The 14,982-nt window shown below is 33.9% G+C and overlaps 1 protein-coding gene across 2 annotated transcripts in view; it reads left to right on the forward strand.

Moving 5' to 3' along the window:
* NEK7 (NIMA related kinase 7) overlaps window positions 1–14,982 on the forward strand; it is a 151,201-nt gene that overhangs the window by 98,158 nt on the left and 38,061 nt on the right. For both annotated transcript variants that reach the window (XM_058533742.1, XM_058533743.1), the window contains 2 exons: window positions 11,819–11,927; window positions 12,827–12,934. In XM_058533742.1, the coding sequence (XP_058389725.1) occupies window positions 11,819–11,927; window positions 12,827–12,934 (217 nt within the window). The remainder of the gene's footprint in view (window positions 1–11,818; window positions 11,928–12,826; window positions 12,935–14,982) is intronic.

Below are 14,982 nucleotides of genomic sequence, written 5' to 3' on the forward strand. Positions count from 1 at the left end.
AGATTTCAGTTTATCAACTTGTGATCTATATGCTATACATTTTCTTTATTGTACCCTGTTTGGACCAATACATGCTACATTTTGTAGTATGCCTTGTTAATACTGTTTATTTCACTCTTCTCATGTCAAGAAACATATTGAGTGATGATGACTTAGTGTAGAGGAGATGAGAGACTAATCTCAGAAATATGTAAACAAGAGCTTTGTTTATTTCAGCTTGTCAATAGAAATATCGCTAAAATATATTTAAAATTTTCATAGCCCATTTTGCCAAAATAGTTTATTCATTCAACCATGTATAAGTTCCTATATTTATAATTGCCTATTAACAAGTTAGTTGAGACAGGTAGAAGAAAACATAAGTACATACATTTAACACTGTTTTTTAAAAATCCTGTATTTTGCTAAATTATCGATAAAACAAAATATAATCCAATGTAATAAATCTCCTGAAGGGAAACTAGGAAGTTTGTTGTCTGCCAGAAGATTTTCATACCACACCACAGTGGCGAAGAAGAAAGTGAATATTATTTTTATGAATGTTTTTTAGTGAAATGTGCAATATGAATACTTTAAATGGATATCTATTTTGTGCCAGGAGTTTGGCACAATTCCAAATAATTAGTTAAGGTTGTCTTTTCTTTTTTTCCTAGTTTTATTGAGATATAATGGACATGCATCACTGTATAAGTTTAAGGTCTGCAGCATAATGCTTTCACTTACATTTTTTCTTAAATTTTTTTTCATTTTGATGAGAAACCCTCAGGGATTACTCTCTAAACAACTTTCATATGTATCATGCAGTGGTGTTAACTGTAGTCATCATGCTGTACATTACATCCCTGGTGTTTATTTTTCTCACAACTGGAAGCTTGTACCTTTTGACCATCTTCCTCCAGTTTTCCCTCCTTCCACCCTCTGCCTTTGGTAATCACAAGTCTGATCTCTTTTTCTGTGAGTTTGGTTTTTTTTTAAGATTCCACATATAAGTGAGATCATAGAGTATTTGTCCTTCTCTGTCTGACTTATTTCACTTAGTATAATGCCCAGAAGGTCCATCCATGTTGTTGCAAATGGCAAGATTCCTTCATTTTTTGTGGCTGAATAATATACCATTGTGTATATATACCACAACTTCTTTTTTTTAAAACTATTATTTACTTTATTCTGACTTCACATCCATTTGAGTCAGTGTATAAGCATAGATTTTTTATAGTTGTAATCAGTACATACAGCATATGATTTATTATTTTAAATCACAGTGTAGTATTCTATGCACTGATAACTGTAGTGCAATCTTTTTTCTTTCCTTTTTTTTCCCCTCCTTTTTACTATTATAAGTGGTATTTTTGAGCACCGTTGTTCAAATACTTCTTTTGGATTATTTTCTTGGACTCTTACCTCCTAAAGTGGGTTCACTGAGTTCAGGATACTGTTTCAGTGCCAAATTGCTATCTGGAAAGGTTGAATTAGTGGATGCCACCACAGCAATTTCTGTGGCCCTGCTTCCTAACAGTCCAGCCAGTGCTCTTACAAACAAAACATAATGTTTGATTTTATTAATTTAAAAGAAATGTAATGGTACTTTGAAATGGTTTATTTTAAATATTTATTGTATTTATACATTTAAGTATCATAAAATTTTTTTTTTTTTTGTATAAAGCTTTTAAACAACTGTATTTCACTAAAGGTATATAGGTCTCTTTTAGAAGGTTCTTTTTTTTTTTATTGATGTTTTAATGGTTTCTAACATTGTGAAATTTTGGGTTGTACATTTTTGTTTGTCCATCACCCCATATGAGACTCCCTTCACCCCTTGTGCCCACCCCCCACCCCCACTGCCCCTGGTAACCACAGTCCAGTTTTCTCTGTCCATGTGTTGGTTTATATTCCACATATGAGTGAGATCATACAGTGTTTGTCTTTCTCTTTCTGGCTTATTTCACTTAACATAATACGCTCCAGGCCCATCCATGTTGTTGCAAATGGGACGATTTTGTCTTTTTTTATGGCTGAGTAGTATTCCATTGTATATATATACCACATTTTCTTAATTCAATCGTCAGTCGAGGGACACTTAGGTTGCTTCCACTTCTTGGCTATGGTGAATAATGCTGCGATGAACTTAGGGGTGCATAAGCCTCTTTGGATTGTTGATTTCAGGTGCGTTGGATAGATTCCCAGTAGTGGGATGGCTGGATCATAGGGCATCTCTATTTTTAATTCTTTGAGGAATCTCCATACCGTTTTCCATAGAGGCTGCACCAATTTAAGTATCATAAAATTTTTGTTACTGTTTTTTATTTAATTTTTTATTGAGGTAACGTTGGTTTATAACATTATATAAATTGCAGGTGTACATCATTATATTCCAACTTCTGTGTGGACTACATCGTGTTCACTACCAAAATTCTAATTGCCATAGTCACAATACACATGTGCCCCTTTACCCCTTTAACGCCCCCTCCCCCAAACCATCAGTCTATTCTCTGTGTCTGTGTTTGCTTGTTGTTGTTGTATCTTCCACATATGAGTGAAATCATACATACACCACAACTTCTTTATCCATTCATCCATTGATGGACACTTAGGTTGTTTCCATGTCTTGGCTATTGTAAATAACGCTGCTATTAATATTAACGTAGGGGTACAGACATCTTTTTGAGTTAGTGTTTTCATTTCCTTTGGATATAGTCCCAGAAGTGGAGTTGCTGGATCATATGGTAGTTCTATTTTTAACTTTTTGAGGATGTTTCATACTGTTTTCCATAGTGGTGGCTGTACCAGTTTACAGTCCAGCCAACAGTGCATGAGGATTCCCTTTTCTCCATATCCTTGTCAGCATTTGTTATCTCCTGTCTTTTTGATGGTGTCCATTTTAACAGACGTGAGATGATGTCTCATTGTGATTTTGATTTACATTTCCCTAATAACTAGTATATGTTATGCATTTTTTCATGTACCTGTTGGCCATTTGTATATCTTCTTTGGAAAAATGTCTTTTTAGGCCCTTTGCCCATTTTTGATTGGATTATTTGTGGTGTTTTTGCTATTGAGTTGTATGAGTTCTTTATATATTTTGGATATTAACCCCGTATCACATATATGGTTTACAGATATGTTTTGCCGTTTCCATAGGTTGTCTTTTCATTTTGTTGATTATTTGTTTTGCTGTGCAGAACTTTTCAGTTTGATATAGTCACACTTGTTTATTTTTGATTTTGTTACTTGTGCTTTAGGTGTCATATCCAAAAATTCGTTGCCAAGACCCACGTCAAGGAGCTTTTTCCCTATGTTTTCTTCTAGGAGTTTCATGATTTCAGGTCTTAAATTTAAATCTTTAATCCATTTCGAGTTAATTTTTGTGCATGGTGTAAGATAGAGGTCTAGTTTCGTTCTTTGACATGTGAATATCCAGTTTTCCCAGCACCATTTATTGAAAAGACTGTCTCTTTTCTATTGAGTATTCTTGGCTCCCTTTTCAAATATTGGTTGACTGTGTATGCTTGGGTTTGATTCTGTGCTCTCAATTCTGTTCCATTGATCTTTTTGTCTGTTTTTGTGCTAGTACCATACTATTTTGGTTACTATCACTTTATACTGTAGCTTGAAGTCAGGAAGTATAGTACCTCCTGCTTTGTTCTACTTTCTTATGATTGCTTTGGCTATTTTGAATCTTTTGTGGTAAATTTTAGAATTGTTTTTTCTATTTCTGTAAAAAATGCCATTGGCATCTTGATAGGGATTGCATTGAATCTATAGATGGCTTTTGGTAGTATTGACGTTTTAACAATATAAATTCTTCCAACCATAAACACGGGATACATTTCTATTTATTTGTGTCGTCTTTAATTTCTTTCATAAATATATTACAGTTTTCTGAGAAGAGATCATTCACCTCCTTGGTTAGGTTTATTCCTAAGTATTTTATTGTTTTTGATGCTATTATAAATGAGATTATTTTCTTTCATTCTTTTTCGGATAATTCGTTGTTAGTGTATAGAAACCCTACTGATTTTTGTACATTAATTTTATATCCTCTAACTTTACTGACTTCTTTGATTAGAACTAACAGTTTTTTGGTGGAGTCTTTTGAGATTTTCTATACATAAAATCATGTCATCTGCAAATAGAGATAATTTCACTTCTTCCTTTCCAATTCTGATGTCTTCTCTTTCATTTTCTTGCCTGATTGCTCTGGCTAGAACTTCCGGTACTATGTTGAATAGGAGTGTGAGCGTGGGTATCTGTGTCTTGTTTCTGATCTAGACTATCTCTTCTTATTCCTGATATATTTCAATACAGGCCATCTTCCTGGATTGTCAACTTTGTATTTTCTACGTTGTTACCACTAGTGTGGCATTCTCTAAATTTGGTAGGAGCCTGAAGACTCTTTTGCTTTATACAGACAAAGGTAATTTTATATATTGATTTTTACTGTATTTAGAAATGTACTTTGTATTAGTTTTTTATTGCCAATTACCACAAATTTAGCATCTTTAAAATAACATAGATTTATTATCTCACAATTTCTATAGGTCATTGAGTTCACATACCAGTTACTGGGTTCTCTGCTCAAGGTCTTAAAGACTAAAATCAAGGTACCAGCTGGGGCTGTGATCTCATCTGAGGTTTAGGGTTTTCTTCCTTGTTCTCTGGTTGTTGGGAGAATTCAGTTCCTTGGGGTTGTATGACTGAAGTCGGTGCTGTCTTCCTGGTTGTCAACTGGGGGCCATCCTCGGGTCCTAGAGGCCACCTGCTGTTCCCTGCCACATGGTCCTCTCCACAGCTTGGCAGTTTGCTCCCTTAAGGCCAGGAGGAGAGGCTCTCTGGCTTTGAATCTCTCTTTCTTCTTTGAAGGGCTTACCCAATTAGATCAGGCCTACCCAGGATAATCTCTCTTTTGATTAACTCAAAAGCAGCTGATTTGGAACCTTGAATACATTTGTAAAATCCTTTCTGCCATATAAGATAACATAATATGGGAATGATACTCCATCATATTCGTAACCCAACTCACACTCAAGAGAAGGGGATTATACACCAGAACTTGGGAATTTTGGAGGGTGAGGTATGTCTTGAAATTCTACTTACCACAGACTTTGATAAATTAGCTAAATACCAACAATGTTTTGGAGATAATTATTATCTTTGAATATTATAACTTATAAATCTTATTCACCTTCTTGGTGTGGTTATTTTTGCATTTGCAGACACATTTTTATTTGTACTTGTCCAAATTTAGAGGCTGTACTGGAAATAAAATCACTTTGAAGTGTCTTTTACACACTTCACCTTTGGATCCTTAAAGCAATAAAATTTTCCCAGCAGTGCCGTCTACCTTGATGACTCTGATTTATGGTTTACCGAGATACCTACACTTTCCATTTCAGCATCTGGCATAAAGTGTACAGCCCAAGCCAGACAACTATGAGAACTGCCAGTGACTCCAAATGCAGTCTGTTTTCCATGGAGTCCTTTGTGGAAGATTGTTGTCTGTCTTATACTATAGATCACCTAAGAATTATTCTGAAGTCTTGAGGTTACAAATTAGTGGTACTATCTGGAAAAACTCTACAGAATTGAGTATTATATACATAGGTACCTACACATAATGCACGTACACCTGTGTGGGTAGATCCATATAGCTTTATGTCTACATATGATATATACGTGTAGGTGTGTCATACAGATTTATTTTATAGAAGCAGTGTTGCTGGTAAAATATCACTTAGATTTTCTTTGATACTTAAGTAGTTTGACAGTGTAGTAGTGGAGACCTTAGAGCTTTTAGTAAATTGCAAATTATGTACCATAATGACCGTTATGTAATTCTGTGAGCCTAACTAAAAAGGTGATGTAGAAGTTTTGAACCATGTTTATTTGGGAAGAATCGGAAGATAATTTTCAAGGGACTTTTGGCTCCTTACATTTGAAGGTAATATTGATTGAAAGCTGCCTTTTAAAAAGCACGTAACCCCACGAGGAGGAGTACGGGTAGCTATGGACAATTAAGTAAAGAGAAGAGATACACTGCTGTCCCATTTTTTTCACTTAGAGTTCTACTGAAGGACTTTTACTGTCTCATTATTGTTCTGCTGTGTTTTCCTTGTCCATTGAGAATATTGAAATATCTTTCCAGCTATGTTACTCTTGTCTGGTGTAACATAACCAGAAAGAATTCATGAAAGAGGCAGATGTTTCCGTTTATCTTCTGACCTTCTGTGTCTTCCTGAAGACTGACTCTGCTTTTTTGTCTCTATCTCTGGTGCTCTGATGGAGTAGAGAAAGCATCCTAGTATTTCCAAGTGTTTTCTCTCTTAGTTTTAGTAACATGGAAGCTTCTCTTAAGAATTATCCATGTGGCAGCAGTTCAGGGATCATTCCTTGTAGTAATTCTGATGCATGCATAGATGTTTTATGGATATTTTTAATGTCCTGGCTAAGTTTCCTTGAGATTGATATATCAGTGTTTAGAAGGCAACTTTTTGGGGGGAAGAGCATTGTGACTTTATAGAAGCTTATTTTTCTTTTTTGCTAAATAGTTTAAGGGTTTTTTTTCAAAGCTTGATCGCTCAGAAAAATATCTTACCTGTTTCACATTTTCTACCCTAAAATGAAGTATATTTTCAGCTTCTGTTAATAACCCATACAATTTCAACTTTGGAAAATGAATAGCTTACATTGATACTCTATTAAATTATTCTCTTAACTTAAACAACTGAGTACTCTTAGCGGATTTTCCAACATTACAGTAAAAGAAAAAGACTAGTAGAGCACGGATGGGAAATATTTTGTCAAAGTAGAGAGAAAGAGATGCTGGTGATAAGTATTTTCAGTGATCTCGTGGCTGCAGGCCCGTTCTACTTCGCACTTTCTAAAGCGACTTAAGACTCTGAATTTTATTCAGGGTGCCAAGAGTGAAAATATTCACACGCTGCAAATTAGTATTACCTACCAGAATTCTAATTGAGATGTAACTGTTTTACACATTTATATAATTCCCAAAATTGTGTGTAGCAAATATTTGTGCAGTTAAGTCTGCTGAGACCTCCTTACATCTTCAGAAGAAAAATATTTCCATGGAAAGATAAATATATAATAAAAATCACACTTAAAACTGCCAGTTATACCTTCAGAAGCATCCTGTCTTTTCCATCATCCAGTCTCTGTGTATTTAATTCTTTGAAATAGCCGCTGCAAAATGTAGTCTTATGAAAATGCATTATAATTACAGAGATATGCTTGTCTGGAAACATAACATCCCTTCTGATGGTAAATGTTTGACCTAATTACAAATTTATAGCAAAGAACTCTAACTAGCTGTCATCTCGTGTGAAGACCATTTATAGTATTAACTGGACCTATGGGGATCTCCAAGGTATTATTATTATCATTTTTTGCTTTGTTTTTCTTGCTGGAGATTTGAAGGATAGGACATGACAGTAAAATATTATTTGTAAGTGTGAAAATGTGCCAAGCAGGCATTTATTATTTATGTTTTTTTTGTAACCGAGATTGTAGAACCATAGACTATATTTTAGAGGTAGTAGGGACTATGTAAATCATCTCCAAACTCTTTGTTTAATATAGTGAGGAAACTGAGGCCCAGCAAGATTAAATGGCTTGTTCGAGGTCACACAACCGGCTACTGTCAAGCCTCATCATCAGGTCTGTTATTAAAAAGGTGAATATGGATTATGTTAGTGGCACATTAGACATTTGACAACACTCCCAGGCCAGAAATATTTCCTTATGTTTAATGTAAATTACTTAGTTCCTCTTGTTAGATACTTGGAAGAGATGGAGAACAGCTGGTGCCTGTAATTCTGGTTCTCTTATTACTTCATTATTTCTCATTATTTCATTATCATTTTTCCTAATCTTCGAGAATGCCTTGCATACCAGGATCTCATTTGCTGCTCTTTGTTTTTGTTTTAACTATGGCAGTACATTTCTAAAGATGCTTAGTATATGGTTCCAGGATCAGCTACATAATTGTGGGCTCCCCAGGTAAAAAAGTATGAAGAATTTCAAGATGGCAACAAGAGAGCATTAAACTCTAGTGCAGGGCCCTGCTGACTGCACAGTTTGCACGCCCATGAGGCTGGCCCTGATGGTTTTGATGTTTTGTCTGAAACTTCCTTCTTTAAAGACTAACATACCAAACTGTGAACTTAAATATTTTGATATACAATGGAGGTCAATTTTTTTTATATACATAAAACAAGAGTGTCATTTTTTGTTCTTCCTCTGTGGATGAGTTTATTCTGGGTAATATCATTGAAATGTTGCTCAAGATTTCTTGAGGAGGAATGCTAGAATTGTAAAACTTAGAAATAAGTAATGTGTGTTCCACTTGGAGTTGTAGTGTTTAGAATGCAGGAACCAAGTGATCCAGTTGAGTCCAAAAAATGGTACTTGGATATTCAGTGTCCACTATATAGTTGCATTTGGTCTTCAGCATTTAATTTGTAGGAGGATGTTTGATGGTGATTAAAAAAAAAGTGTGACTGTTTTGCCAAAATCTTTGAATGGAAACAGCTTGCATCAACTAGCCTCTTTTATATTAATATACATCTCTTAAGTGGCAGTGCAAATGTATTTTACTAGATATGCTGAATTTCACCTAAGAGAAATGCTGGTGAGAATACGGTATAAGTGAGAATATAGTATAATGTGATATTTGTATATATGTTTTAGATGTACACTGACTAGTTTTTTGTTACATGTTTTTTTCTTTAATTAATTAATTGATTTGTTTTTTGAGGAAGATTGGCCCTGAGCTAACTTCTGTTGCCAGTCTTACTCCTTTTTTCCTTTTTTCTCCCCAAAGCTCCAGTAGATAGTTGTATGTCATAGTTGTACATCCTTCTAGTTGATGTATGTGGGATGCCCCCTTAGCATGGCTTGATGAGCGGTGCATAGGTCCGAGCCCAGGATCCGAACTGGCAAACCCCGGGCTGCAGAATTGGAGCACTCGAACTTAACTGCTACACCACCAGGCCGGCCCCCTACATCTGTTTTTTAATTTGAATAATGTTCAGTGTCTATTTGAATCATGTTGATGGAGATAGAAAGTATGATTTTAAAATAGTATTTGGAGGTTTGCATAGAGAAAAGACTAGCCTATTTTTTAAAAAAAGACTAAATAAAAATTATGTCCAAGTGATCAGGTATACCCGAGGGCTAATTTCTGCCTCTTTGTAAATTTTTAGATATTTTATTTTCAGGTGTAAAAACATTACAATTCTATTTCATGGCATAAATAGAGTAAAAGTGCCGTATCACATAGTCATCTTTTTCACATAAATCTTTATTGATGCTAACCTTTAAAAATTTGGTTGCATTATTTATTGCTTTATTAAAAACTTGCCACATGACAAATATATGTACATTTTTTATTTCTATATGTTCGCATTAGATTTTGTTTTCTAATCTAGAGCTAAATATTTAGATATGGCTGTCTTTTTTTCAGAGAAAAATAGGATTTTTGAACAGTAATGCTGTTTGGCTAGAGAATTAACTTTTAAAAGATATGTATGTATTAGAATAAGTTTCAAGAAAAGGTTGTTAATTTTTTTTAATACTTGGGCGTTACGGAAGTTTCTGCTTTGTAGTGCTAATATAAAGTTTACCAGTAGTAAAAAGAATTCAAATTTGCATTGCCTTTTTTCTGTTCATCCTGTTTTTGAGAGATAGCCAACAGTGCCACCATCAGAACAGACAGGCTTTTCACTTCATAAGTATTGGCTTTCTCAAAAAACAAGCAAAAATCCCTACACTTAAGGAATGGTTGAAAAACCACGTGTTTAAACAGACATAAAAAATATTGGAAGATACCAATAACATAATGAAACTGCCTTGGATTTCTTTTATAATCGGATCAAATTCATAACCTTATTCTTCAAAAACCTGTTACCAAGGTGGTTACTTACGTTTTGCCGGGTCATTCTGTCTAGGTGGCATTATGTTGATGTTACTTTATTGTCTTCATCTCTAATTTGTTGTTCAGAGACACTTCCAAAGAAGAATATAGACCTGAAAATAATCAGACCATCTTGATCTGATAGCATTTTCCCTAATGTGCATTTTGAGGACAATTTTTTCATTCTGCCTCTTCCTGTATAATTTATTTTTTAAATAAAGGGACTTTAAAAGTAAGCTGCCAAATTAATTATAATCATGACGACTTCAGAATCTATATTAAAGCATAAAATTTTTCTTTCATGGTCTAATACTTGCATGATATGGTATATTTATTTTTGAATGAAAAGAAACCTAGTCCCCATCTTCCTGTTGACATCAAACAGTCTTCTGATATGCTAATCCAGCATCGGGGAGAGCACACAGACAGGAGTTACTTGGACTCATTCCAAGTCTGAAAGAAAATGATGTGTACAGAACTGATTTTGCTGCATTGCCCCTTCAGAATGAAAACTGATGTTGACACAGCCTGCAGTTAAAAATACTTAATATTGAAACATGATATGGGAGGTTTTCAACATTTTAGTAATACCCTGAATTGCTGTTTAATTACCTGGTCATCTAATTGTTATTTGCTTCTTGCTACTGATGTAATAGCCATTGAAATTGCTAATAAGTTCGTTTCCATGATATGTGTGTTAAGTAAAGATTAACCTAAAGTCATTAGCTTTTCCTTAAAGATTCATCTTTTGGTACATTGAGTGCATGTGAGATAGTGGATTTAATCGTTTGCTCAGTGTGGAGTAGGGTACCACAGATCTCCCTGTATTGTGTTTCCTTTCAGCCTGCCCTCAACTGGTCACAGGGGTAAAAATGGACAGAGATGTGTATTTTGGAATTAGTTGAAGTGCAGTTTCTCCCTGTTCAATAACAAAAAGTCAAATGAGTTGAACTTCTGAAAATGTCAGATAAAATGCATTCAAGTACATATTTAAATGTCTTAATAACTATATGTATTTTAAAAAGTTAAAATTATTGGAAAAAATTTTGGAAACTTGTTTAAATGTAATATTTCATGTTGGTCATTTACAAACATTGTTAAATAGGAAACCAATTGCATTTTTGTTTTTGAAAAATAATTTTTATGTAATGAATCTTATGACACTAAGAACTTTGTATATTATTAGTATATTTTCTAGCAAATGTAATGTAGGAAAATGGGCATAAATCTGTACCTCTGGTTTTGCAGTTATTTTAACGATTGCCTCCCTCTCCTACCTAGCTTATCGCTGCTCACCTTTTTGCCCCGGCCTTTCTGTAATGTTTTTCTTCAGTGAAATTTAGTTTCATTGTTTAAAGCAAAGTACAAGTTTGACTTGTAATGTGCAATAGAAATATTCATGAAAACTTTTTACATAAATGTCTTTAATTTTTAATAAATTAAATGATATTTCAAATCACCGAAGGGGTTCAATATTTGAAAGGAATTCTTTAGTGAAACTTTCTATCAGGAGAAGCATTGTCTTTTAATGAAGATAATTACCTTCAAGTTTCTAGACTAGTTTATTCTGGCTTTTCTTAAAATGAAATTTGACATCTGTTTAGGATAGGAAATTAGTTTATTTAGATGTCAGTTTTTTGAAATAGTAGGACATCCCAAAGATGTAGTATGATGTGGCCTGTGCTCACTTAAAGTATAATAGGGAAAAATTGAAGCTATAATATCAGGTAAAATTCCTGGAATCATTTCACTATGGAAAATCATATGCTTTTTAGTTGATAATAGATAAATAAAAGTAGATGTTTTTCTCACTTAACAGTTTTTTGCATGTCAGATTCTGGTCTTAAAATATTTTAGTTCTTATATTCTTATTTTTAATTTTTTAAAAAGCATTTTAAGAAACAAAAGAGGCTAATTCCTGAAAGAACTGTCTGGAAGTACTTCGTTCAGCTCTGCAGTGCATTGGAGCATATGCATTCTCGGCGAGTCATGCACAGAGGTAAGATAAAATCGTGAACAACTTTTAATGTTGTTATAAACAATGCAAGGTATTAGGCAATTCAAGAATAAATACCTTCCAATCATTGCACAGTATGCTTTCTCAGGTAATTTATTTCCAAATTATAATTTTACTGAAATGATAAACCTTTAAGTAAAGCCCTACTTGGTTTTAAATAAGAATGAGAATTAGTTATTTTTCTGCTTGAGTCTTCTGAACATCTTACTGATTATGTTGGTAAAGGAAAAAAATAGATGCAGGAAAGCAATTGAATATGCATAAGGAAGAGAGGTTTTTTTCTTCAAATGAAGAATTTATATTATGGCCACTTAGATTTTTAATTTTCAGCATTAGCTCTTAATATATTCTTATCAGTTGAGTGGCTGGGCAGAGTGCGTCAAGGTTACATCACTAAGGAATTGATCCACTGATTTTTCGGGTATGAAAAATTTCAATACAATGTATTTAAGCAGTCAAGATTTCTGAGGTCATCTAACTAGATAATTATATGCATAATAGTTATGATTTTCTATTTTATGTCAATATATCAATAAATAGTAAGATATTTTATTTAAAATTGATATAAAAAGCCACAAATTTATTTTGTGCTTTGAATTTCAAAAGAGTTTATTTGAAAATGGAAAACAAAATGCATTTTAAATGAAAATTAGTAGCAATCTTCATCATGCTGCCTTGATGATTATCTATCGGGGGACTGAGAACTCAGAAATATTTAGGGTATATCCAGATTATTCAAAATAAAGTAATTGGTTCAAAATTCAAACTGACTTTCATTTTTTGGATACATTTTAAATTCTGTCATGAAAAGTGATTTTTAATCCCTTGAAAATACCTAAACTGACATCGTCGTTCACCAGATCGCTTCATTTTATTCGCAGATATAAAACCAGCTAATGTGTTCATTACAGCCACTGGGGTGGTCAAACTTGGTGACCTCGGGCTTGGCCGGTTTTTCAGTTCCAAAACCACAGCAGCTCATTCTTTAGGTAAGAGACACAATATAATTCCATTCAGTTATCCTTTTTTGTATGTGTGGTTAAAAACATAAGGGATATACCAATTATATGCCAGCTCTTACATCCTAAATAAAACTATTTTAAAAATCACCAGATGCTGAGCAGATACCTACAACTCTCTCTGAGGTATAAGGTCTCCATTCATGTGACAGTTGGATACAGTTGTGAATTTGACCCCAGGCGGACACTTGGTAGAAGAAAATGCTGATGAACAAACCAGGTTTTAACTATTGCCATGGAGCATTTTTTTTTTATTCTACATTTAATATTAAGATAAGATGATGAATAAACCATATCTTGGAAGAGGACTTCACCTGACCGTTTAAAAATGCTGTAGTAGTTTGTAAATATTTATTTATTAAAATAACACATATGGTTGTGATTACTGCAGAGGGGAAGAGCTAAAGATGATCTGTGGCTAATGATGAAGATATTGCCCTAAATGATGAAGGAAGAGGTATCTGTAGTTTGTCCATTCTAGAGCATGTCCTTGATACCTACAACAGAACTGAATGTAGCTGTTACCCCATTGTGTTAACAATGGAAAGAAAGTTGTCCACCTTAGAAACAATAGAAATTACTAGGAAGAAATAATTTTTACACCGAATAACCTAAAGAGAGTGATAGAGCTTCTCTTAAAACTCTTCAAACCATATTTTCTCCTTGTAAATATAAGACTTAGACAAAATGGTGACAGCCAGAATAAAATAAGAATTAAGATAAAAATAAGTTGGCTTTAATTTAATGGTGCCCCATCTTTGGTGTCATAATTTCACTGAAAACCACTGATTTTTTTGGGGGGTAAAATTGTTGTTTTTAAATGTGAAATAAAAAACTTTTAAATGGCCTGATGAGGAATATGTGAATTACACTAAACAACAAAGTAGTGAAATGAGCATCTGAATTTGTTGACTAGACTTTTTAAAGTTTTACTGGCTTTCTCATGAAGGTTCTGTATGGTCTTGAACCTGTCATTTAATTTTTCTGTATCTAGAACACTATCTGGCACACGAGTAGGCACCCAATCAGTATATGCTGAATGACGGAATATTGGATCTTAGTTTAAAGAGTGCTGGAAAGATAATACTTTACCCTTTTCACAGAGTTTCAATTTTGTCAAGTACTTTAAGAAAGTAAAATTTCAACTGATGCAGAGTAAGACTGTTTTTTTCCTTTCACTTGACATTTGTTTTTATAGAGCATTACAGATTTTTTTGGAAAAGAAAATTTGATCTGAAATCCTGTAAGTAGTGCATAAACTTGAGTAGCACTTTGATAAAGTTTTGTTTGGAAGTTACAACACTTACAATGCAAATAGTAGAGGATTTCTGTGAAGAAAACCTAGATTATTCCAAGCCAGTGCCATTTATTATGAGTGAAGGTAACATGCTTTGACTTTGTTACTCGCCTGAATGTCGTAATAGCATTCTGGCATTAATTTACTTAGAAGTGCCAGGTTACAATCACACATGCACACCCACACTCACACACACACCCAGACGCACCTGCACATACCAGTGCTCACATGCACACGTGTGTATTTTTTAAATGCTGCTTCGCAGACTGTCACTCTGAGCATGCAGTAGTCACCTGACCCCAGGGATCCAGCATATGAAACCCAGATCCTAACAGTTTTGGAAATGGACTTCTTTAGGTTGCCTGCCACTGCCTCGTAGAAAAGTTCTAAACAGGGTTTACAAACATACGCATCTCCAAATTGAGGTGATGGCTTAGTCCAAGTTATGTGATATAGAGAGTGAGATTTTAATAGATTTAATAATTCATTAAGAATTTTTAATATCAGGTTTTATCTAAATCATTTCACTTAGGGTCATGTAGTTACATATGTGTGTGTATATGTTTATTATATATATAAAATAAATGGGGATGCACATAATTACAAATATTCTGACACACCTAAAGTACAGCCAGTGAGGAAGTGACAATGAAACAGTTTCTTTGATCAATGAATCAATAGAAAAATAATTTCTTTCACTAGACTTTTTATTTTCCATATT

Source organism: Diceros bicornis, chromosome 38 (assembly GCF_020826845.1).
Source record: "Diceros bicornis minor isolate mBicDic1 chromosome 38, mDicBic1.mat.cur, whole genome shotgun sequence".
Classification (NCBI taxonomy): Eukaryota; Metazoa; Chordata; class Mammalia; order Perissodactyla; family Rhinocerotidae; genus Diceros; species Diceros bicornis.